Genomic DNA, 26,571 nt, shown 5'->3' with positions numbered 1-26,571 from the left:
AAAGGGGCTGAGAAACGATCCAATAAGCTCAATCCCCGGTACATTCCGAAGAATGCCGTGTAATAAACGGACCACTTAAAAGGTCAAAGTGCACGAGCCTAGACACACTTTAGAACCACATAGACGTCCATACAACCTGTTTATGAACAATTACTTTTTTTTGAAGAATTACCTTCATTTTTATTGTCCATAAAAGGGAAATATTTTCCTTCAATATTCTTTTAGCGGTAAGCTAGGGTCTTTAAAATATATTAAATATCAGAAAATTTGAAGTTTGTTTTGAAGAAGGAACAGAGACAACGCGAGATAAAGACATTGATGTTACTGCCACCGGCTTTATGTACAATATATATAGCTAGCTAGTTCAACAAGGTGAGTGCTTATATCAAATAAATTATGGATAACTTTTTTTCAGTTATATTTATATGCCCAATATGATATTTAAGATGATTTAAGTTGGCCCCTCTTGGGTATCCTATTCGCGAAATTTGTGAAAACTTTTGGCGTCGACTCAACCGCGAAATTTAAATCTCTGCTAAATTACGCAGTTATCCGATATGGAAATGGGCACCGGACATTACCTCGGTTCATTTTTGCATCCGACCGTCTATTTTCATCAGCAAATTTGTCATTTACAATTTAAGCTATAATCAACCTCCTTTTTTCACTTTTTGATATTGGGGACGAGGTTGAGCTGCACCTATAGTTTAATTAACGGGTCATCATAACTGAAGTTTAACACAAGTCTTTTTTTCCGAAAATATGTTACTCTGATTAAAACAAGCTACTTCAAGGGCAGGAAGTTCAACGTGAAATTTCCGTGATTTTTAAATCTTCTTGCAAAGATTTAAATTTTGGAACGTTTCAAATCTAAAAAACACGGTACCTCCAGAAAGCATATGCTCTAAATTTGGCGATTTTGTTTCCTCACGAGATTTTTCTTCCTGCGTTTAATTTCTGCCCTTGAAATATAAAATACATTCCATACATAGACACAAAATTTTCTATAAAAGATCATAAGTTATTGGCCTGTTTCTGGTCAAATTCCATAAAATAAGCTAGAAATACTAGAGAAGTGACCCCTCCCAGTTTTTTTCTTACTTCCTATGAAAAGCAACAGCGGACAAATTTTTCTAAAATACAAAAATACACTTCTTGATGTTAAACTTTCCCTGACTTTTCTCTGATTCCAAATTGTCAACCCGTAATAGTTAAAGAGTTATTATCTGAAATTTGTATTAAATATATAAATTAGTAAAAATAGCGTTTATACAAAGTACCTGGAACACTAATTTAAAAAAAATGAATTTAAAAAACCGAGGTGGCAGAAAGTGATTAGTTGCGTTTCTTTCTTTTAATCTAAGATTAACTTACGTTAAAAAATGTCGCGTAAGCAGAATAATTAAAAAAGTACAGTATATCAGACTAAATACAGCACGCGACAATAACAACAAGATAAATTTACCGTCTTAGTAAGATCTTCTAATAAGACTGAAAATGAATCCTTGGAAGGTGTGAAAATATAAAATTTCATAAAGTTTAAGTAAAGTGTTAAAAAATATACAGGAGAAACATATTGCATGGACAGTGTAAAAGCAAGCTACTTCGAAATCGGCGAGTGAAATATTAGAAGCTGTAAGCCTCCGAAATATATAAGAGTAATGGATTATTATTTTAAAGAACATACAGTGTAAGTTATAAAAATGAAAGAAAACGTAAAATCAAACTACAGTATAATTCCGATAACTCAAACCCCTGATAACTCGAACATTCAGTAAGTCATACTATTTCAGCGGTTCCCTGGGCCAAAAAATACTCGCCCTAACTCGACTTTCAAAGAAAAAAAGTAGAAAATTTTTGAGAAGCCATATTGTTTTTTTTTTGAAAAATAATTTGCTTATTGAAAAGAGATGTAAACGAATTTTCGAGTTATCAAATGCCTATAACTCAAAAAAATGTTAAATTCTTTCAGAGATCGGGAGTAGACAGTACTCAAAACGAAACAAGTATATTTCACAGTTTTTCAGTCTCTAACAAATCTTCTAGTTTTTTAGCGAATTCGAGATAACAGAAAAACATTTTATTCGTCATATCCTTTTATATGCATAGATTAAATAAAATTATATATAAAAAATAGAATTCTACATGTCCGAAACATCCATATACTTACTGATAAAAAGATCCGGTCGCACCGAAGATCTCCGACTTTTTCTGAACTTTTCTTGCAATTGTGGATCTAATACACTCACATCAAGTGATGTCCGGTTTAGCGGACACGTGGATGACGCTCGCGAAAAAGGTTCGTCTGCTTGAATAAGTGAGACTATAGAACGTTCCTCGTTTATATTTAAATCGCTTTCGACTTCTTGTATAACGATGGCCACGCCGACACGAACAGTCTTTGCAGCAAATTCGAACTTCTTTAAACAATCATGCAACAACCAAGCTGTCTCATCATCCAATGCTTTCTTCACATTAACAAATATAGTCAGTTGCTTGCACGTGGAACATATCCTCTTTGTTGTATCGGCCAGTTCAATTGGGACATCAAGAAAGTCATCGAGACTGTCACAATTTGCAGCCACACTTTTTGAATGCTCAAGTAAATTATATATATTTTCGTTATAATCGACGATCGCTGTTAACAGTTTTCTTAATATGAAGCATTCCTTTGCAAAATACAAGCCAGTCCTAGTCATGCTGACATCAGCATATACCGCCTAGAAAAGAAGATGCATAGAGTGGCCTGCACAACTTCTTTGTTGCTTAAGTTACCATTTAAACAATAAACCAGCCGCTTCGGCAAATTTTGAAAGTGAGTAGGACATATTTTAAATTTTTACGCAAAAAGCAGATGCAAAACGGCAGGTGTCCAGGGGTGAGCTTGTAAATTTATAAACTGTTTTTCGTATTAAGTGCCTAAAAAGAACGTACGATAGGGCTAGGCCTGCTAAGCAAAATTTTCTTCGATGTATTTAGTCGGTATGATTCTGAGAAAGTTAATTGTTTCTCAGCATCTATTCTATGGCGGTATTTCGTATAAAAATTAAAACTTTGAAGTCGTGTATTTCACAAACTAATGAAAAAATTTATAAAAGAAAAAAAATCCCGGCAACATTCCAAGCCTTCATACAACTTCAGGTCAGTAAAAAAACCCAAAATATTAATTTTGTAAAAATAATAAGTTTCTATACACTGTTCAACTAAGTAGTTCTGTTCGCAACAATGAAAAGAAAAAATTTCTCTATCGCTAAACTAGGCTGGTGCCGCATAATACTTCACTAGTCTCAGTATTAAAACAACGACAAAAAGAAATTAAAACCGCGGAACAAAGAAGCTGGAAACAAAATCACAGGAATGAGACAAGCGAAAGGTTGGCGGGAAAACAGCAAGAAACCTGTTTTGTTGTTTTTTCTTACCAGCAAATCTTTGCATCTTTGAAGAAGTGTTGTTATCGATGTCAAGATGTTCATTACTCCATCAACTAAATCATCAGACATCTAAACGTAGGGAGCAAAATAAAAACAAAGCAAAATTAATTTTAACATTTATTTTAAAACAATCACGGGTTTTCTAACGTTAACATAATAAAATAAACTATAAAACACCATTTTTAATTATTGAATACGCCGGTGGACGAAAAATTCATTTCTTTGTCAAACGTAAAAAACATGGACAAAACAACTAAACTAATACACTCTTCCGTAAACATGAAGCATGAAATCAATCTAATACAAATTAATCAGTCAAGAATTATTGTAATAAGTGATTGGCCAACAGCTCAAAGCGTAAGGCTAGTTATAAACATCGAAAAGTCTTACATTCCTGCGAAATCCTTTCAAATTTTTTACCAACCCTAGAGATTTACTTTGTTCTCCTGAAATTTCTGGACTTTCCTGATTCTTTTTTGAAGATAGTGTTTCCCGTGACCTTCTAGACACTACAAACTTTGTTTACATGTTGAAAACACCCCGCACTAAAAACCACAGGGAGCTATGTGAGATTTAGTTTACCTCGTGTGCAGATGTGACTTGCAGATTCTTGATACTTTCGATCCCATCTTCCACCGTACACATGGCTTCTGTTAGCATCGTACTAAGAAACCGATTCTGGTGCTTTAAAAAGTACGCACACAGGTCGTTACTTGTACCCTGGAAAAAGAAAAACAAAAATGTTGGCTTTCGCAGTCTGGTTGCTTTTAAATCAATCTTGCTTTCATAGAGTTCCACTGTATAAACAACGACTGTTTTGGTTACAATGACTTTAAAAAAGGTTTCTCCAGAAGAAAAGGCCAAGTAGATGAAAAAAACTCTGTCCTATTAGGTTACTAACACACCAGTATCATTCGTTGTAAATTAGAACGGCTTGTTTATCACTTCTTTTTTGTTGGCACTTGATATCAATAGTATTTTGGTTTATAAACAAAACTCAGCTCATTAATCCTTAAGATATAAAATCAGGAGCACGCTAATTGGCGTCTCAAAGCTTAAAAAACGACATGCCATCTATTAGCCATAACTCGTAAAAGATCCATTCAGCAGTGCTCATTGTCGGCGAAAAACAATGGAATTTAGAATTCCTCGAAAAAAATGGTATGTAAGAATTAAATTGTTTTTACCATAAACATTAGAGTAGTACAGAGTGCCACTCTCTATTGTGCGTTGCATATATAGTAAAAAAATGGCAGGTCTGGCGGTTACCTTACTAAATGCAAAATAAGATTCGTTCTCATCATCCTTCACATGGTCAACAGCAGCTAACGACATGGCACCAGCCATTTCTACTAACTGAAAAATTAGCTGCTGAAACTGTGTCTTCTCATCTGTGAAGTTATTCTGTGTAATCTGAAAAAAATCGAGCAAATGTACACTGAAACATTGATAAAAATAGAGAATAGTTATGATTCATTAGAAGATAAGAAAGAAATAGTAATTAGAAACATTGAGACAAACTTTAAAAAAGACAAATGGAATCTTCCAAAACTTTGTGCTCGTTGTCTGGTTACCAAAAATCTGACCGTACTTACGTTCCAACCAAAAATCTGCCTCACACAAAACTATAAATTAGTATCGAGCTCATATCAAATATAAATACCGAATTTCTGATGTATGAGCCAGCTTGGTTAACATCATTTTTGAACGAGTATGACATCGCTTTCAGTTCGTCCAAACCAACAGCCTCGTGAACAGAACACAAGAGTGAGGCTAAATCTTTTAAACTTCTCACGTGACATGCTACTCTCATTAACGTGTCGTCTGTTTCGTCGGTGTTGTTTTGAGTAAAAGTTGCATTGTGGGTAGACAGTTTGTTCCAATCCGTGTAAATAGAGAAGATAAGTTTGATCAATCTCGCAACTATCGGTATTTCTATAATAATACGAAAAGTTATAACATAACTTCTACGGGATAGAAAATGTCTTAAGGTAGCTAACGTCAAAATTGATAGATTACGGAAATAACGGGAATCATCTCACCTTGGTTTTCTTCTTTTTCTTCAAGAATAGTTTCAAACAAGCTGCACTTCATAGCAGAAATATCAGACGCATCCATCTTAACTAAAAGTAAAAAAATTCACATAGTAAATATTATAAAACAAAACAAGACTTCCACTTTTAATTGCTATAAATAGCAAAATCAAAATCAAAGATATGAAAAGAAATTGCAAATCTAGCGATTAAAACTCCTATTGAATCATTTCAAATGAAGCCGTATACATCCTCTATTGATTAAGTTCACAATTTTCTTTAATATTTCCAACACAACAAAGGCTGCGATTTTAGTTTACCTGTTTAGTGTTCATATTTGTATTTTTCAATTTGATCGCTTCTTGAACATGAAGGTTCAACAAGGACAAGTTATTGCACATATCATACCTGTAATATTGAAGATACACCGGTCCCCTTAAAAAACACTTTTTAATTTGGAGTTAAACTCGGCTGGGTCAATTTTGAGGTCAAATTGTTTTTTGGAGAAAACACTGTTGCAACTTTTGGCTGTGAGAAAAAGGTGTTAGAAGTTTATCAAGAAGCACAGGATAACCGATGAAATCCTTTAAGTAGGTAGGTTTAAAAATATGCTTGTCATATTAGTGTGAAGAAAAATACTTATATTTCATTTCATATTTTACTTCATGTTGATTTTTCCATATAAATTTTTGTTTTCTGTAGAAACAGTGTCTGTGTAATAATGTGTTCAACATCGGAAGCAAAGAAATTATAATATGTTATCTTTCTGTTTGCTTTTATGTTGATTATAGTTTTTTGTATGAGATATTTCAAGTTTCGACTTAACTTACCTAATTTATTGCTAAAAGCAATAATGTTAGGTAGAGACACTTTTTGGCAAGACACAGTTTTTCGCAACATCTATTGTAAATTTAAGCAATATCTGCCAAGGAAAATCAAAGCAAAAACAATAATGTTGCCTATGGACCTAGTTGACTCAATTTTTTAAGGTCATTGGATAATACATGTTTTGTTTAACGGATTTTTTGAAAAAAAATTGAATTACCATAAAATCTAAATTTCTCATATTTTTCTCAGAAAATTACATATAGATCTTCGACGTTAGTAAGAATTAAATATACAACCTTTTCACTTATTTGAGTTTCTTGATTATAAAACTAATTTTTTCTGCACTAAAACATCACATGTGGATACCTGTTGTGTTAGCGTGTAGTGAAGACAGTCTTGTTGACTCTACCGGTGGATTTGATAATGTTGAAATATCATTGGTCGATAGATTTCCATTGGTCAAGTTCCCACCTTAAAAAAGATTAATACCATTATTAACATAACCTACAGTTTAAAATTTTTACGCTAAATTTTAATGATGCACTAGTTAAACACGTGTATCTAGACAATTACTAATGCATGTATACCCAAATATCTTCATGGAGTTAGATGTACCAAGAAGAAAGAAAAGGTAAGAAAAGAAAAAAATTCCCGTCAAATTTCTACAGAAAATAAAAACGAAAACGTGAAACTTTTTGTAAGTTGCTACTACGGACCTAAGAATCCACACCTGGGTAAGGACGTGTGTAAAGTTAGTGTACACCTCCCCCCTTTCACCTCAAGTAACATACCAGATAAAGCATGACACCGCTTAAACAAACAGAAGTTACCTTGCTTTGTGTTGCGCATCTTCATCTCACGCTGAAACAAAAATTAAAATTAATGTGAAAGATATATATTATAAAATACCAAACAAAACATACAAAGGTAAAAATAAAATATAAATAAATCCTGAACTCATTGAGTCCTTTCCTTACAGATTTACACTACCTGAGGGTTTTACCTTTTTTAAGAAAAGTTAAAAAACTAACCATTTCAATGGATTCGTTTAAGCTGGCTATCATACTTTTGCTTGAAAGCGATAGTCTTGGTGACCTGAAAAAACAATGTTAGTACTTGTTAGTACATATTTTTTATTATGACTAACAGTAACAGCATCAAACATTATTGAATATTCGTTCGTTCGTATTATTGAATACGAACGAACAAACAGCAGGTTACCTTCTTGATAAATCACCTTGTGAATCATCTTCCCAATCAAACTCGTTTTCACGCAAAAAGGTCGTTTCAGAGTAAGACTCATCACCCTATGTATAAAACAACAACACTTCAAAACCCTAAAGTGCAAAGCTTGGAGTCACGACCTTAAAAATTTATGAGCATTTGATTTTGGGAGCAAAAAACACATTAAATACTGTCCATACTTTAAGAAATTTTCGAAAAAACATTTAGAAGGAAAAACCAATAATCAAACATTTCTTTTTTGAATACTAGTCCTGTTGGTATATGTTTTATCTGTTTACTTCTTTATCAAAGTAGCAACACCTGGTGGTAGAAATTACTAACCGGTTTATTCATTACAATGTAGTCGTAAAAACCTACTTTTGTGATAGAAGAAATCAATATTTCGGATCCAAATTTTTAGATCATTTAGGAGGACTGGTCACCCTTAAATATTGTATTTCAAATGTTATATTATCATTGCATATATAGAGAATTTGTATATCTTTAAAATAAACAAATTATTTCTAGATTGTAAAATATTTTACTGATGAGTCTTTTGGAGACTAATGTCACATTTACTTCATTACTTTACAAATATGCAGTATGGGGCTAAATTGTGTGACTTCAAAAGCAACAATGTTGTAAAGAAAAAGAAAGTGTTTGTATTATAAGTATCGTACTTGAAATAAATCTCGCATTCGTTGGAACTCGTCCTCAAATCTTTCCAAATTAAGTAACGTCGACATCTTCGATTGTGTGTTATGAATTCTAACACGAATCTCCACCTATGATAAAGACATACCTAATTTGATTTTTTAAGGCTGGTTATTGGTGACATTAAAAAAAGCCACTGTTATGTGTCTGTTAATGAAACTTTAAACTGTGGACAGTGACCCAATAGAGACAAGGCATTAAAGAGAATTTCATCAGACTCAAATTTGAAGACGTAAATTAATCTAAACTACTAAGGAAAAAACTCTTTGGGCAGAAAACACCAAGAAAGAAGTTGATTGAATAAAAAAAACATTGTGACTTTTTCAAGTACAAAACTTGCACAACCATTTTAATGTGTGGAACTTGAAACACCAATCAAAAATACTGCATAGCAGCATGTGCTTTTAATAGTTTTCTTTTGTTAATGCCATATCCTAATGTTATAAATGTTTAATTTTCAATTTGATAAATGAGACGTCAAAAAGTAAACGTCACAGACGTTTTATTAAACTAGATGTTAGTTAGACAAAACAAAAGATGAAGAAATAGTTAATATTTAAAGTTTTGATAGCTTTAAAATTGTTTTCTCCACTGCCTTTATTTTGTAGATCTAGAAATGTTGATTAAAAAAGTGTATAGGATCATGTCAGTCCATCAAACGGTTAAGGAGGTTACTGTTGAAAGATTTTTTGATGTGCAATCAACCTGTGGGTTCCGAAATTGATGAGCTCAGATCCATTCCCATACGTGAAACTCGTCAAGTTATTTCCACCCCTTGTCAAAACTTATTTGGCCTTAAAGTTAAAGGGAAATTAGATGACTTCAGTAATCTTACATAACTTATTAAAGTCAATCTACTCCATTACATTGTATACATTATATGCAAAGGACTTGTGTGCATGAGACAGACACACAAGGCTCAATTAAAGTCCAACGGAAAACATATTAGTTTATTACCTTCTCTAGTATTACGGATGTAAATGAAAAATGCTTCGTTGTCAATTGAATACAAAAGATAAACAACTAACGAATTTATCATGTAAAATATGCGTAAACTTGGCAATTCATTGGTGATTAGGATTTTTGCAACTAATTCTTCACTCTAATAAATCAACTAGATCTAACAAGCATGGGTTTACTTACCGAATTGTCCACGCAAAAATCGTCTCGTGTAAACACCTGCAAAGAAATTGAAAAGATAATTTTCTAATAAAAACAAACACATGTACACATCATTAAAAAGCATGTAAATTCTACTCACATAGTCTTGTCTCATTTGTTGGCTTATTTTGTTCGCCTCTCTTAACATCAACGACAATTTCAATAAATCTATGCGCTCCGAGTTTTCTAAATGCGCAGTGGAAAGACCAGCATATAGAAAAGTCACATCAATTTCAACCGCAAAACGAGTTTTAGTGGTATTAGAAATATGTACCTTTGTTAGATTGGTTGACAGATATGTGTATGGAAGAACGCATCTTTTCACGTGCATTCTAAACAAAAATTCAACAACAGAGGGTAAAAAAGAATAGTTTGTAAAAAAGAGGACAAGAAACAGGCTACAAACCTTGACATGTTTCATCTCAGCGATATCCATTTGCATTTTTTGTTTCTCTTTCTCGAGGTTACTTAGTATTCTCTGGTGATTTGTCTTTGTCTCTTCAAGAATCTAGGTGTTGAAACATTATGATAACAACTGTGATAATTTTAACAAGCTAGTCACTTTAATCATATGCTACGTGTTGTTCAATTAAGCACAGAAAGTCTATTGAAACATACATTACTTATACTAACAGATGCAGACAAGTTTGAATGTTGTGCTGTAAAGTGTGGGTTAAAGTAAGTTGTCCCTATCACAAGATAAAGGATTTCTTCTTTTACCTGTTTTGCAGCAATGGCTTCCATCTGTAACCTCTTTCTGTTGGACAATATTTCATCTTCTAATAACTAGAAAACAAACATGTAATGTGTGTGACAAACATCACATATACTTCCATAGGGTTTTTGTTGTTCTTGTCCTCACGTATCCTTAAGTGATAACTAGTTTTGTTATTTTTTTTGAACAAATATGGAACAGGACATTGCTTTCTTATGTGCATGACCATTACTCGTTACAATAAGGTTGCCGACATGACAAACTGAAAGAGTGGTTAATGTGATTTATGAATTTGACAAGCCAAGTTACCAATAACAGAGGAATTATGTGATTTTGTGGCAATATAACTTTTAAAAGAATATTTTCTTAAATATTATATAAAATAACAAATATCTACTGTTGCATTTTTTAATGCTATTATTAACTTAATGTCTATTTATACCTTATATTGCAGACAAAAGTTTGTATATTACAGTAAATACAGCAATCGTAAGAATACTTTGTTCTCTTAGGGTATGTAGACATTTTGATAACAATACTTTGTTTCAAATGGGGGACTATTCAATTCGAAGCAAAAATTGAATTATTTTAGGATTTTTAGGCTAGTTGCTTAACCATTTATGGTCAGATTAAAAATATGTGAACATTTAATTGCTCTACACATTTACTTCATTCGAGTGGACTCAAATGATCTCTAATGACTTAATCAAGAGATAAAATTGCACAAAAATTAAAATCTGTGCAACTAAAATACGAAATTGGATAAATGTCTAAAAATTATAAATGAAAAGAAATAAAGCCAGAGGATTGAATGCAAAAACAAAGTCCAGATTATTCATGAAGATGGGCTGGTTATCTATGTTACAGGAACGTTACCTGCTGATTGTCTCGTAATTGATTTATAATTTCTTGAGCACTTTGATGTCCTTCCTCAGCTTCTTTTCTTTTATTTGCAGTATCATTCTAGACATAAAAAAAATGTTTTATTACTCACTAGACACAGTTTTTTGAACCAAAAAGTAACAGAGAGTCTAAAAATTAGTTTGGAAGCAAGGTAATTTAAGGAATAATACACAAATCCAAACCAATTCAGTATCTCATAGCACTATAAGAAATATTTTACCAATTTCGCTTGCAACAAGCTGAGTTGTGTTTCAAACAATGTTCTTTGAGCTTTTAAATCTTCCTCAGCCTTTATCTACAATTAAATACATTTCATCACATATCGGACATCGAACAAAACAAGTTTTGAAACTATAATCTTCTCCTACACGTATACGCAACAAAGCCTGGTAAACACATTCTCATTTTGTTCAATGGCAGAGATTTACGTTTAGCTTTAGTTTTAGTTTAGAAAAATACATTTAAGTTATCTGATAAAATGTTCAGGCTATATAGGGAAGTCCTAATGTCAATAAACAAGGTGAAATTGAGATTTATACTTGAGCTTCCTTTATCTGATTTAAAGCTTCCTCCTCTGCTCGCAGTCTAGCTTCCTCTAATTCTGCTTCCAACCTAAATTGTAAGAATAACATGGTCTAAAACATTTTTAAAGAACAAAAATGCATACAACTTCTTTTTATGCGACTTTTACCTTTCATTCTGCTTCTTTAAAAGTTCATCTTTTGCAAACTCAAAGTTTTTAAGGCTTTTTCTTCGATCTGTCAGCTTCTCTTTTAATTTGGCTGCTTCTTTAGGATGATTTAATCTAAAAAAGCCATTTATATTTACACACAGAGAATGTTGAAATAAATTTTACGCATATCTCTTTCAATAATTGAATGCTGCTATAAAAGAAGAAAAACAAAACAAATAGCTTCTTACCTGAAAAAATGATCTCCACCAAACACAATGCGATCACCCTAAATTAAAGTCGAGAAAGAAATAATAGCCTCATATAACCAACAAATGTTTTTTCTGACTTTTCCCCAGCAATTATATTTTTTCCTAATTATTTAAAATTTATTGTAAAATAAATTCAATCTAAAAAGGGCCAAATAAAAGCCCTTAATACTCAATTCCAACAGTTGGTGTTTTGACTCACAAAAATATATTTTATTTGATCTGCATTGTAAAATCTTTTCCTGACTTTGACTCAAACTTTGATTTTTCTGAACTTTTCCAACCGTTCGGTTAAAAACACACAGTTATCCGCTTTCACAAGTTCTACCAACCCTCACAACTTCCATATTATTATTCTTTTGGAGGAGTTTTAAGGAGACGTGGTAACACTGCAAACAAAATTGCAAATAAATACAACAAAGAAAAATAGGACATACATGGTGTAGCTCAATGCTGTCGGCGATAAGAACTCCATTAACATAGGTTGGTGCATCACCTGGACGAATACACAAAGTTAAATTTTAGATAAACCTCAGTTTGTTTGCTCTATAGTAGCATTGTGTTGTGGTACAGTGTCCTAGATCTCATTGAAGTCAATAACTATAAACATGTTGTAAAAGGCTTGCCAATTATTATTATTAATCATATTTATACAGGTTTACATCTTCAGTATGATATAATATATCTGCACTGTTATCAACGAGTGACCTGTCAACATAAAGCAATTTAATCTGAATAGATAAAACAGCTCCGTTGACAATATAGTCAATCAATTTGCAAAAATGACGAGAAGATATTTCAGTTAAACACACAAACATGCGTAAGCAGACATGGAAAAATTAAATTTCATCCCCAAAGTACATGCCATACAAGATCGAGAACAACTTGTTTAAGCGTAAGGGAAAGGAATAAAAAATAAAATGTTTCTTTACTTTGAATATTGATATGCACCATCTCGTTTTCGTATTTAAATGTACTGAATAAAAAAAAAATACATTATCATAGTAATAGGAAATTCTTAGACAAGAACAAAATATGTCTCATGTAAAAATATGTCTCATGTAAAAATATTTACGAGATGTTAAATGCAGGTTTTTATACCAGTGACTGTCAGCTACAAGATTTCCACGCAATTGGATATCATGCTCATTTTCTGTCTCCTTTCTCCCTACATGTGTAACTCCTAAACAATAACAAGACAACTAAAGAACTCTCATACGAGTTTCATTGTGATAAGAAACATAAGAAAGTACCATTTTCCACAAAAAGATGTAACACTAGCTTGTACATTTTTTATACAAGCAATTGAAATTCCAAAATAAGGCTTAAGAATTCTTATAAAAGTATGTTTTCAGGGTTAGGTTATGCTTAGAAAATAGATAAAAGAAAAAAGATTTGTTGGAAAATGCTTACGAAAACACATTATCAGACTCAAAATATGCTTATTTAAAAATATATTGCATTTGAATTTTCATTTACATACTGGTTAAAAAAAGAAATACTGCTCACGAAACAAAAAACATAAAAACTTCATAACATTTTCTTAGGCTTCACATAATGCTTAGCATATGCTGAAAAAATGATCAAATTTAAGCCTGCAGATGCCTACAAAGTCATGTTTATATAAAAAAAAAGTAACTCATTTAAAACACACACAAAACAAAAAAGTGATGACTGACTTCCACTTACCTTCCTGCAAAATGTATAGCAAAACTTCAGCAAGTTGAGGATCCTCATTCAGATTAACCAGACTAGGCAGACGATGCTCCAACTTGGTAAAAGCAACTCCAGATCTCTAAGAAAGAAAACCATTAAATAAATAATAAAAATTACGATAAATAATTAAGAGCTGTTTAAAGAGAGAATTCAACTTATTAGTCAATGCATTAATTGTAAGGTATTTTGTTACATACACGTAAGCGACTGGCTTCTGCTTTTTGTTTCTTTTCAGAATGGGCAAGCTTTTCTTGCCAGCTTCTACATGAAAAGAAGAAGTAAATATTACAACACCAAAGAAGAAGCAAAAACGTGTGCTGATAAACAAAACATCTCGAATGCATTGTTAGTATTTTACCTTGTGGATGCATTATATTCCTTTTGTGTGTCAACTAGCCTTTGACGTAACAAAGTAACCTCATTCTCCATAGCTTGACCAAAGTCACCGCTTTTTCGTTGAGACGCTCTTAGCTTGCGAATTTCTATCAGCATTTCTATTTGAAAAATTCTAACATGTATGACTAAATATTAGTATAAACAAAATTTAAATAAAGTAATCACTGAAAAAAAAAGATTCCTTTATTCTTTGCAGATTATCAGTCAACACAGTGCAAAATTTGTCAACTTTATGAATTTTATAAGTAGCAACGACATAACTTATGATTTTATGACCTCTAGGAAAAAAAAACCTCCAACAAGAACATTTTTAAGGCCAAAGTCAGGAATAATTTCGATGTAGGTCAATATACGATATTCTTCAGATGTCATTATAAACAGATTGTAAAATGGGTTAACTTTTTTTGAGTTGAAAAAGAAAAACAGCAATGACCTTATACTCAATACCACAAGAAAACATATTCATACCTCGTATCAGTTTGGACTTCGGATCTTCATTAACCTTAGCTTTGTTAACAATTGATCTAGCTTGTTGAGCATATGTGAAAAGAAGTCAAAGCAAATATAAAAAATAGCAAATAAATGAATGAATTGTGCAGAGTATTACACAGCACAAGTCCAAAGTAGCTAAGTGCAATATCGCACTATGCACAAAGTACGTACATAACACTAATCCCCAATTTGGGTCTTTAGAAAATTAGTTAAATAACAGCTATAATGAAATAACCATAATTGATTCTCTAAAGAATAATAAAAACATAGAGTGAAAAGGATATCTCAATGTGCTTAGAGTTTCACTATAATGGATATGTGCGGGACTAATTGTGGCCAACATTGTAGTTCTGGCATTTCCACCAAGACTTTCCTTTAACAACCTTAAATCAAAAAAAATAATTAAAATGGATGAACAATACAATGAAGTAATAAATATATAATGAATGAATAAATAATTAAGAAAATTATTAACATCTTAAAGATGATGTTTCCTTTTTTTAAACAAAAAGGATTTGCACTACTATAGGACATTTTTTGCATTAGTTCTTTTTGTTTTTTATGTTCATACTTATATTAGGCATGAACATAAAAAACAAAAAGAACAATCATAGATTGTTGTTTCTTCTACAATAAAATACATTAGGAAAATCAAATCTGTCTGGTATGGGGTTGTCTTTAAACATTGTTTGGTTTTCTTTCTGTAATGTGCAAACCATCCAGAATAACTTATTACCTATACTTTTATCAGAAACTTTTATACTTTGTACGGAGCCGAAAACATCTGCAAATTTTGTGAAAAAACTGTTAAAAAAGCTTTTGTATGTATCTTTACCATTGCAGCATGGAACTGCCCCATGTCAAAAGCTTTTGTACCAAACATAATCATTGCAGTAATTGGTTAAAAATGTTCAAAACATTTCTGTCTGCAGTTTAATCAATACATCACTATATAAATTACCATTTTTTTAAAAGTCATTAGAAGCCCAATTTGACAGTAGTTGGTTTAAGCTTTTGGCTGGTTTTAATAAACTAATAAAATTGGAGCAAAAAAGTTTTTATGAACCTGCATAGCCAATCCTTGTAAACCAATTTAAAGGACAAGTTTTTTTTAAAAAAAGCTTAACAGTATGAAACTTACCAAGTCAATACCGAATCTCTGTAAGGTATAAACGACTTCTTTTTTGAGTTTGGTTGCATTTCAGATAGTAAAGAGATCACTTTTCCCAGAGTATGCAACGATTTATTTATGTGACCACCTTCCTATAACAACAAATACAATTTCGCATGTATATTGATTGTTCTAACAACTAAATTCAGTCTCTCCTTCAAAATAATGTAAGGTTGGTTTAAGAAACAATTTAATACAGCCAGTATTTTTAAAGTAAATATTACAAATGACATTAAGAACCATAACATTTATAAGCATTCTTTAAAAATCAAATTTTGATTTTTCGCCTGTTTCCACATTTAAAGCTATTATTGAGCTCTTATTGATGGGCTATGATTGAATTCACTTGGTTATTTCTTTAACAAGGCAAGCAAATTTGTAGTAACATAAGGGATAGTCCTGTTCTTCTTCTGTTTGATATATCTGGTCTGACACAATCCTGTTTCTTTCTCACAAGTACCAACGTGAATTCTAATCACTTTATCCTGACATTGCATGGCTATTGCTGTCATTCTATTCCGCATCTTATCTCACATCACATGATTCAAATAAACCCTCTCCCGCAACAGTTTGTGACTTGCACGAAGCATTATCTTAAGACTTCTCTCCATCTTTACTTTGCAGTTCAGACGAAAGTCTTTTGTTATAATGTAAATTACAGCTGTTGCTGTTAAAAAATATATATTTAAAAAAAACCTGCTTAAGTTCACTACAAGTAACAACTTCTACATGATTCACTTGTTTACTACAAGTAACAACAATCAAATTTATCAGTATTTTACAACAGGCTAAAGACTAGTGCTAATATATAATTTAATGACAATGACTTACCAAACTTTTAGAAACAGATTTATATTTAGTACACAGGAAATCAATAAAATATGAAAAAATGAATACTCAATTTGCCACATAAAGGGTTGACTTGGTATTTGGTAAACAAATAACTTTCACAAAATAACATCTAGCCACTTTTTTTACAAGAAATTGAATTTGCAAAATTACCCTTAAAAAAACAAGAAAACAAGAAATTGAATTTGCAAAATTACCTTTAAACGTGTATTAGCAGTTTGAGTATCTCTGATATCAACAAGTGCTTTTTTAGCCCGCTCACTGCCAGCTAAATCAATCAGATTAATTTTACTTGTTTTTTGAACTTGCGTTTCTGTTCCTTCAAATTGCTCTGTCTAAAAACAAAATAATAAAAATTACCAATCATACATTGGTATGTTTACTGTGTTAGCCTCTTTGTTTCCGATGTAAAATATTATCTCAAACCTTTTCCTCACAAAAAATTGAAACAATTTTGTCCTCTATTTTGTGCTAATCAGTAATCTTCATTATATACTTAAGCGCTTAAAATAACGGCCGGTCATGATTAGGATAAAACATAAATTGTCAAATTTAATTCAAGAGCTTAAATAGATGGCAAACCATAATGTGAATAAAGCGAACCACCAAAACTCTGAGCGAATTAACAATCAATATTTAATATGAGTTCTTTTTTTCACATCGAATATAATGTTTAACATATTTGTCCTATATGTAGTTAGAAAGACTCCTTTGCTTTACTACTCTGGGTTTTTTTGGTAGACAGAAAATTAACTTGACCATTTTAAATTCTAAGCGTTCACGGTGGGGATAAAATATTTATTTTAGGTGCTGTATTTAACAGCCACTTGTTAAAATGTTATTTAACATTTTTTTTAATAGAATCTATAAAAAAAACTCTACAATATGTAGACAAACGGAACATGCAATCCTATTTTATGATTAATAAAATTTATGTGACACATTTTCAACTTTTTACATTTTTTTACAAAAATCCAATTTTCAGATAAAACCTGAAAAAATGAATGTGTCAAAACTTTTAAAAATGATTTTGCTTAATGACATAAAGTTATGGTTGAAGTTTCAAGTTTTAGGCATAATCCTGAGCTATAAGTTACCACGTTTGCTGATTATAAGGATTTCAGTGTTTTAAGTAATAGCCCATATCTAAGCTTCTGAGGTACGGGACCAAAAAATTTAGCACTGATGTTTCTAATAAATTAATAAAAAAAGTTAGTATCATATATGCAATGTAGCAAGTGAGCGTTAAAAAACTGAAAAAAAGAGGGGGTGGCACCATTTCTCCTAGACTGAATAGGGTAAAGCTAAAATTATGTTAAAAAGCAATCAATTCTGTTACTTTTACATCCATCAAATAGCCAAATATCATGTTCAGTTTTGTACCTTTACTTGTGACAAAACAATGGTGAAGACAGAATGTGATCTACTGCTTCTGTCATTCATCCCTGTTGCAGCAGTTGCTCTGTTTTTATTTCCAACTTCTAACCAATTCTGCAAAAACAAAAACAAACTTCATATTACAGACACATGAAAAATCCCATACACTAAAATGCCTGTTAATAATATTTCCCTGCAATGCTCCTTATTCCAGTAAGCATCATATTCATTTAAACTACTCTAACTGTAGTGAAATAATTCAACTGTAGTGAATAAATTAGAATAAATCCATGTTTTGTCTTTATGTTTGGCAATAAATTCACCTATAAATTTCAAATTAATTTAGTGGTAAAAAAAGTCAACGCTTCAGGAGAAAACCATCCTTTATTTTCATTAACCGCAAGTACAAGGACTAGAGCATCAGTGCCAGTGGCTGAACCTTAACTTCATAGTGATAAAAACTAATGACTTTTAGCAAAACATTTTATTAACAAAAGCATTTCAGACATTACAATCGGTATAAATAAAGCATGTTTTAAGAGCTTTGATGGAATTCACAAAAAAAGTTTAATTAATTCTTTTGTCTGTTTTTCTTTTTTTTTCTTTTTTTTAAAACCTTACCTAGCTTGATTGAACAACATTTTAAAGGTTGTTGTGATTAAAATTAAGTTAATGCTGCTTCTGCAAACTTAAAGTTTTGAAAACATCATATTACCTGGATATCGCGATGTGAACCAACAATGTGCCTACAAAATAAAGGAAATTGCATCATGCAGAATAATGATCCCGTTTTGGCTAGTTTCAGCTGGTTTTATTAAAAAACATGGTTTTACGTTCTTTTCTCTTTTAAAGAGCAGAATAATTATTTATAATGTAACAATTTTGTTGCTCTATAACAGTAGTGCTTATTTTAAAAAACGAAAATGGCAGACAATGGAAAACTGGAAATAATGAGATGTTCTGGAAGACAATACGTAAAATTATATATAAAAGGCGCAAAATTAAATACGAAACTTCATCATCCATGTATTGACGATACTTGTCTTGATGATGATGAAGATGCTAAAAGACACATTACATTGCCGCTCACAGCCTTACTTGAGTGCAAAATTTATTTCAGGGTAATGTTTTAACTTTACATTCCTAAGCAGGATTTTATTAAATAACTATCTCATTTGAAAACTATAATCCTAAAATAGTCCATACTTTGAGAGACCTTGAACATAAGGCCCCATGTCAGGATGTTCACGAACACATAACCGCTGCTTGTTCCCATCATTGAAGGAAAGCAAATCAAAAATCTTTTCGTTGTAGATTTCGTAGAAACTGATTTCCACGGAATATGAAATCTAAAAAGTAATAATAGAACAAATTTAAAACTGTTCCTTAATAATTAAAAACATTTATTACAAACTAGTTAAAGCATTTTCCACTTTGCTGAAGGGTCACTATATTGGAAATTGCTTTATTTTTATTTATTTTTTTTATTGTGAAGAAAATAATACTATCCAACACGTTTTGCAATTTCAGGTATTCTTTAAAATTTATGCTAAATATATGCTAAAGTAGCTACTTAATTTTAGTGTACATACATAATTTGTGAAAGCTGTGATTTTAAAAAAAAAATGGAGAACAAAAGAAGGTACCCAGTTAAAATTCCTTTATAGAGTATACAAGCAAAGCACTGTAATGGAATTGCTAAGAAGCAGCTATTATTTTTTATTTATTGGTATACATGTATGTTTTCACAATAACAGATAACTTCAAAATCATATTTCTTTCAATCCTGAAAATACTTATCATTGTCTAAATATTTCTTGAAGAACATTTTAAGTCCAAAAAGAATAAAAAAAATAAGCACAATTTAGCCTCAGCCGAAATTTAGATGTTTTTATAAAAAATAACATGTATGAATCATGTGGCTGTGTACCAAAAACAATTTTATTAAGTTAATTTTTCTATGTCACAAATATAACATTATTTCAAAATAAAATTCCACTGATTTCTAACAAAACCGCATCATAGGACCATAATAGAAGTAGCTGACGTCAGCAAATATTTTAAACCCTATCTCATTAACCAGTCAACAAAACCACATTTTCTTGATCAGCGTTTTAAGCCCTACACAATAGAGGCAACGTGAACACAAGGTTCTGAATTATTTTTTGTGTCGATAGGTTGCTGACGTCATCAAAACATCTAAATCAACCTATTTTTCATTGTTTTTTTGCCTAGTGGATTTTTCGACTAGTAATTCTTATAATAAAAAGAAAAAAGAGAAGTAAAGTATTTTTAATCTTTTATTTAAACTGGTACCTAAATGTAAATTAACTAATTATAAATTTTAGGTTGAGTTCCCCTTTAATTAGATTTCACAAGCAGTGAAGGTAATTCTCTCGAATTGGTTGGTTGGTATTATAAAAATAATCACAAAGAAAATAAAGGGTACGGCAGTTTTGTCTATGCCTTAGTTGTACTACTAGTAGTTGGAATGATGAAGAAGCAGTTTTTGGTTACTTTGGAAGCAACATTAACTGTAACTTACCTCCTTTTCTTGTTCAAAACCCATTTTTCTCTCAAAAAGATCTTTTGAAAATCTTGGAACAACTCCAGCTTCATCCTCTTCATAACCCATGATACTAAAAAAAAAGATACGTTGATTCACAATAACCTTTAATTCAACTAGCAAATGCACTGATTGAAGTCTTGTTTGAAAAATGGTTTCCACTCTTTTTTTTTTAAAAAAAAACGAAAAAACATTGAGGATTTGAGGAGGAATTGTTAAAGATTTTTATGTCAACAAATTAGGAGAAATGAGATTTGAAATTTACATGTCAATGAGGAGATTTTTATCCGAATTGTCATAAAGAAGATGCAACAAGTAATCTGTGAAAAGTGGATCACATATTTGTGTCTTTAAAGCAAACTGAGAATTTTTTCAATTCGTAGGATATTGAGTGAGTTTTAAGGAGGCATGGGAAACCCTTAAAACTATTTTTAATTAAGCCTTACAGGTGCTTAAGCATTTTATGACAAAAAATAGTTTTATAAGATTGAAATTTAATTATTTTATGCTAAACTACAACAAGGTGTAGACTTTTAACCAGAATAAAACAAGGCAACAGAACATCAGTCTCAGATGGCTCACTGTACTTATTTATAATTTGCAAGACTAACAACGTTCATGCTACAACTTTTCTAATTCATGTGCGCGCTCTGCAACTGCCGACGTATTAACAAAGAATCTTAAATACATCAAGCATTTCATGTAGGCACAAATGTGAAACAAATTGAATTAGAAAGGCTCTGCTGTAGTATGCTACACAATTTAAAATATCAGTCAAACCCAACCTACTGGTCTTAAAACCTGCACAACATTCTTAACATATTAATGGAAATAATACATACGGGTAGAAAATAAAGCAGAACTCACGTGTATGATTTCCCAGAACCTGTCTAAAATACAAAAGCATATACTTTAGCAGCTTTACACAATATTTACAGTAAACAGCTTTCTTATGAGAAGGGTGCAAACATACCAAAAATATGGATTTCTCATACCACCATTTCTATTTATTCTTTTAGATTATTTAAAAATAACATTTAAAAATACTGTTTAATGTTTAGTTGAGCTTACAGCTTTTGCCAGTTCTGTAGAACTAGCAAAAATTAATTGTGCCCTCACACAATAAAATACCTCAAATAATTTGCTTATATAAGTTAGATAATTGGAGTGGCACATGTTTCGTAGACTATATTGGTACTATACCTGTCCATATGCAAATAAGCAGGTATTGTATCCCTCAAAAGACCAATCCAGTAACGGTTTTGCAACGTTGTTGTACACATCTTCTTGAGAGGTAAAAGTTGAGGCTGGATTGATTGAATCAAATGACCAAAAAGAATAATCGTAGGCAAATTCATGAGTACTACCATTGTTTGCATTCTTAAGTATTGTGACATTTCCATCCATGGAAATAACATTCAACAAGTGGGACGACAACTCCCTAAAAGCAATTCACAAAACACAGAATAATTCTTACTACATGAAAGTGAAATGTGCTTTAATAGAAAGTGTAAATTTTTTTTTTTATAGTTTATATATGGGGCCATGTTTGCCATACAAATTTTCCAATTTCTCAGTCAATATCTCAATCAATTGAATTTACTTGAGACAACAACATAATAAGTATTACTTTTCTTAATAATGATTTTAAGCATATGCTGGTGAGATGACAATAATATGGCAATCGTTGAAGAAAACTACTTAATACTATAACTTTTTTTATCAATCTGCAACCCTTTGTATATACTTTCTGGACAGACATTACTAAATTAAGAAGTTTGTTATTACCATTCAACGTTTTAAGCAAAAAGAAAGAATCTTGTGGATATTTAGAAAAAAAATAATTTTCTTATACTTCATGTATCAAAATAATCTATTTGCATTAAAGTTTTTTTGTTGACTTGTTAACTTCATTGCATTTGTTGTTATATTAGGGTTACGTTATAAACATAAACTAAAGAAACCATAAACTGGCACATCCAAGAAATATACGCTCAAGCTTTTTGAAAAATAATTTTATCCAAGCTAAAAATGACAATATCACTGGGAAAATCCAAACGCAGCACCAGACAACGAACAATTTTGCAGTATATATATTTTAAAATGAGACGAACCTGGAACTAAATGGGCGAACTCGAACAGCAACACTAATAGAAGAATTGTCATAATTAGATTTAACCTCTGTAGCTGGACTGGATCTCAGCAGTAAAGATGCTCTTTGCTGCAATACTGTCGGATCAACCACCTGTTCATTGTCTAAAATCGATTCCTTTTCATTTACAGAAAAGTTTTTGTTAACATCAGGAGTGTTACAATTGCTTGCTAATTTATCTGTTACGATATGTGGCGTTTGGTATAATTTTTTCTTAGACAACTTTGGAGATGCAGAGACAGGTGTATTGGACTTTTTTAATATGTGTTTCTTTGCTAAAAGTTTCGTCTTGCTGCCACAACCAGTATCTTTTGCTAACAAAGTTGGATCACCCTTAAACAAAGCTCTGGCTGGTGGAGTGTCCACATATTTCTGATTAGATACAACTTTGCCTGTTTTAGGAGTACTTATCTTCTCAGAAGGCACAGATGGCAAAGTTCGTTTCTTAATTGGTTTACTTGAAGACATTTTCTAACAACACAAGAGTAGCTTTATTTCTAAAAACACAAGAGTAGCTTTAGAAGAAGGTATACATAACACACAATACTTAAGAGATGACATATACAAATATAGGGAAATTTTGACTAACAAAACCCATATTGGTGTCAAGAAACAATTTCTAATTGAAGGCAGAAAGAAAACGCTACTGTAAATAGAAGAAATTGATTCAAAATTTCAGATCATGGTCAAACCTGCCTGGCAGGTCACCTCAGAGGACACAGCCACTCCTACAACACGACTATTATTGTTTTCCTCATGCATTGTTTACAATAGCATTTGTAATACACAAATGCTATTGTTGTAACGCAGGCACCTCCTCAACTAAGCGAAGAACCAATTCTTAATAACACAAGGTGAAAATAACTTAATTACTGACACGTTTATAACACAAATGTTTGTGCCAAGGCAATTCAACACTATCTTGTTAGGGACAAGCAAATTTTTGTGTGGTAGACAAGAGTGATTATTAGCACCTGTTACAGCAACTTAGCAGTAGTGACTACGGGGTGAGCGCTTTGACTGACATGAAGGACATTAACTAAGTCACATATTTACAATAAAACAACAGAAACAGACATGGTATAGAAATAAAACAAAACTAATTCTGCAAGCCAAGCAGCCAATACATACTACATAAATAACAGATATACTTATTAAATATAAACATATATATACTTTACTACAATACAAAATTACCCAAACTTTCCTTACATGTACACACACGCTGACGAACAAAAACTTATGCACGCAAAACACAACAAATACGCTATACCCAAGAGAGAAAAATAAAAAGAAACAGCACACAAAAACAAAGATAAACTGAACATATTAAAAAAGTATTTACAAAAAATGCAAATAAGAAGAACCAGATGCTCCCACATAGAGTTTGAGGCCTACTCAAGCTCAATATAGGAACAGTACCTTACATAATCATGTGAATTTTGATGAGATAAGGTTTTCATAAAAGTTGAGAACCTTCTTAAATCATTTTTTACATTTCGTGCACTACTGCCATAACTTTTTCAGGAAGTTTAGTTGTATATCTAAAGAAGCAGTGATGCCCATGTTTTGTTGTTTTGTAAAATGTTGAATCTTGGTGTGGCATGTAGTAGAAGTAATTTATTTTCAGGTATCTGAGGTTCAAATATTAGGCACTGACCAGATTTAGTATTCCTTTTATGACCGAATTTAGTAGACTAGTTTAGAGTATGTTAGGCACTATGTTTACCATTTTACATTGGTGTAAATTTTAGAAGTTATATTATATAAACTCCAATATGTCATCATCTGTCAAAAATAGCTTGATAAAATTTTTATTTATATATTATGAACAAAATATAATGCTCATTTGAAAAAAGAAAAGAAAAGAAAAGAAAAAGAAAAGAAAAGAAAAAGAAGATAAAGAAACACAAGTAAATGTGATAGATTTCTTCCTTTTGTGTTGTGTTGTATCTTAGAAATCTATCAATCTATTTTTTATTATTTCTTTTCTTCAAAGTACAACCCCACATCAAAACAGGTATTGGTAAAATCTGTAGCGAAAGCTAAAAAGGCCCTGCCAAAATAGTCACCTTAAAAAGTAAGGTCATTTTTGCACTTGTGGGAAGATTAACACCAAAAAGAAAGAATTCTGTTTATCACTAACCCTGTCAAGAACTTAACATAAAGACACCGGGACTAAAAAAAAATTAGAATGTTTACAAAGCAATTTCAACTCTTCTAACAACTAGACAGATAGGGATTATTGGGAAAGGTTGTTGGAACTACTGAGAATAGGTATGCAAAAGTCAGCCATATGCAAAAAACGTATGGCGTGTCAGGACTTCAACAGATGAAAAGAGAAAGAAATACAATTCCTTACAAAATGTTTATTAAGCTTCTATGATCCCAAAACTGCTCAAGATAAAAAGAAAATAGACGTAGGAATATTTTTATTTTATTTTTTTTTTGCTTTTTGAAATTTTATTGTAGAGGAAACAACTTTTTTAAACTGGTGATTAAAGGATAAAATAGCAGGTGTTTTTTTTTCCTTCTGTGACTTTTCCTTTCGTGACAGAGAAAAGTTTATTTAAAATCCATTTTCAGTAGCTAAGCATACAAAAAGTGCTAAAAAGAACAGGCTATTTGGAGAGGTTTATCACCTATCCTGGCACATTTTTGTTTATTCAATAGATATTAATTAATCTATTGACAGGCTCTTCAAGAATTTTTCAAATGTTATGGCCAAACACAATTAGGGTCAGTCTATAACTAAATACATACAGTCATCTTTTATAGACTGTTTTTTAATTTGATACTAGCAGCTCAAAGTTGAGGTCATGGAAGGAACGACAGATGGATTTCAGCATGACATTATTAGTTTACTTTCCTCTGTTGAGCTCTTTGGCTCAGCATTCACATGGGAGGGAAAAAGATGCTAGGATTTGGTAAAGAGGTCTCGTGCACATAGGTTTCTTTTATCAGAAACATCGTTTGGGGTTTAACACTATTATTGCGTGTAGCTAACTTGACACATTCTGATTTATTTGAATTCATTTACTTAAAAATACTGTAATTGATGACAGTTAAACTGAGGTGATGGGATTCTTATTATGAATATACATTCTCAAGCATTGACATACATTTATTTTTATTTTTTTGCACTGTAGTTGCAACTGCCACACCAAAGAAAGAATAATAAAGTCATCTGGCCACACACATTTTAAAGTCTTTTTAATATACTATACTACAAAGTTTAACAGACTAGATCCTGTTTTCTTGGCTTTTTTTAGCTAAGTAAAAGTGAAGCTTCGTAGGAAAGCATCCATGAAGTATGAATTAAATCGTTAATTTTCCAACTTCGCTTTAGTTAATATAATTTTTTTGGTTTTGAGGAGACATTATAATACATACTCAAAATCCTTCCATTGTGTAGAGGGTCAAGGTTAAAATTTCTGCCGTTTAAGCGTCTGAACTGGCTATTTAAATATAGAACACAATATATACTCTACCGAAATTTACTTCCCCGGCTGGCTACATTACACCGAACACTGTTGTATTTAAATTTGATTTTCTCCCGCCAGTCAACCATTAATGATAAGCCTCGCAATCGTGCAAAAATCAAAACAAATTAGGTGTGTTCCCAGTATTTTGTTCTCCGCATCGGCGCGCGCCAGAGAAGTGTCCGTTTTACCTTCGCGTAATTCTGTTTAATCTCGTTGAGTGATTACAAAGACATTACATAATCACAAGGGGACCTAAAACAGGGAAAAAAGTTGAAAGATACGAGGAAACTCGATAATAAGAGATACAGATAGCTAAACTACAACAAGTTGTAATGCAGCCAAAATTGTTACAGTATTTTTTGAATCTTCATTAATTAGCAGAAAATCCAATCACTGGCTCAAAACTTTGTTACTACAGT

General features: G+C 31.6%; 2 protein-coding genes across 2 annotated transcripts in view; both read right to left on the bottom strand.

Moving 5' to 3' along the window:
• LOC130662420 (kinesin-like protein KIF23) overlaps positions 1 to 26,571 on the bottom strand; it is a 69,764-nt gene that overhangs the window by 36,625 nt on the left and 6,568 nt on the right. The window lies entirely within an intron of this gene.
• Positions 1,960 to 23,190, bottom strand: LOC130612967 (kinesin-like protein KIF14). The gene is made up of 39 exons (XM_057434297.1): positions 22,630 to 23,190; positions 21,719 to 21,956; positions 21,383 to 21,405; positions 20,495 to 20,588; positions 19,156 to 19,298; positions 18,665 to 18,695; positions 17,956 to 18,063; positions 16,770 to 16,907; positions 15,694 to 15,815; positions 14,837 to 14,935; positions 14,529 to 14,602; positions 14,354 to 14,419; positions 14,023 to 14,185; positions 13,862 to 13,925; positions 13,638 to 13,743; positions 13,050 to 13,131; positions 12,881 to 12,924; positions 12,386 to 12,444; positions 11,931 to 11,968; positions 11,701 to 11,814; positions 11,549 to 11,621; positions 11,230 to 11,304; positions 10,983 to 11,069; positions 10,112 to 10,177; positions 9,798 to 9,899; positions 9,666 to 9,723; positions 9,492 to 9,577; positions 9,374 to 9,409; positions 8,197 to 8,301; positions 7,514 to 7,599; positions 7,324 to 7,387; positions 7,123 to 7,153; positions 6,659 to 6,763; positions 5,474 to 5,554; positions 5,095 to 5,366; positions 4,701 to 4,844; positions 4,014 to 4,151; positions 3,420 to 3,500; positions 1,960 to 2,720 (listed from the first exon to the last, which is right to left on the bottom strand). The coding sequence occupies exons 1-39, from the start codon at positions 23,133 to 23,135 to the stop codon at positions 2,142 to 2,144; spliced, it is 4,581 nt and encodes a 1,526-aa protein (XP_057290280.1). The 5' UTR covers positions 23,136 to 23,190; the 3' UTR covers positions 1,960 to 2,141.

This window comes from Hydractinia symbiolongicarpus, chromosome 10, assembly GCF_029227915.1.
Source record: "Hydractinia symbiolongicarpus strain clone_291-10 chromosome 10, HSymV2.1, whole genome shotgun sequence".
Taxonomy (NCBI): domain Eukaryota; kingdom Metazoa; phylum Cnidaria; class Hydrozoa; order Anthoathecata; family Hydractiniidae; genus Hydractinia; species Hydractinia symbiolongicarpus.
The sequence above is the reverse complement of the archived record's forward strand: the minus strand, read 5'-3'. Positions and strand labels throughout refer to the sequence as shown.

Coding starts and splice junctions, on each gene's coding strand:
- LOC130612967 (XM_057434297.1), bottom strand. CDS start 23,135: ATGTCTTCAAGTAAACCAATTAAGAAACGAACTTTGCCATCTGTGCCT. Junction 16,908..17,955: donor TTGTTTTGTCACAAGTAAAG/GTACAAAACTGA, acceptor TTTTGTTTTTAG/ACAGAGCAATTTGAAGGAAC. Junction 11,622..11,700: donor TTAAAGAAGCAGAATGAAAG/GTAAAAGTCGCA, acceptor CTTACAATTTAG/GTTGGAAGCAGAATTAGAGG.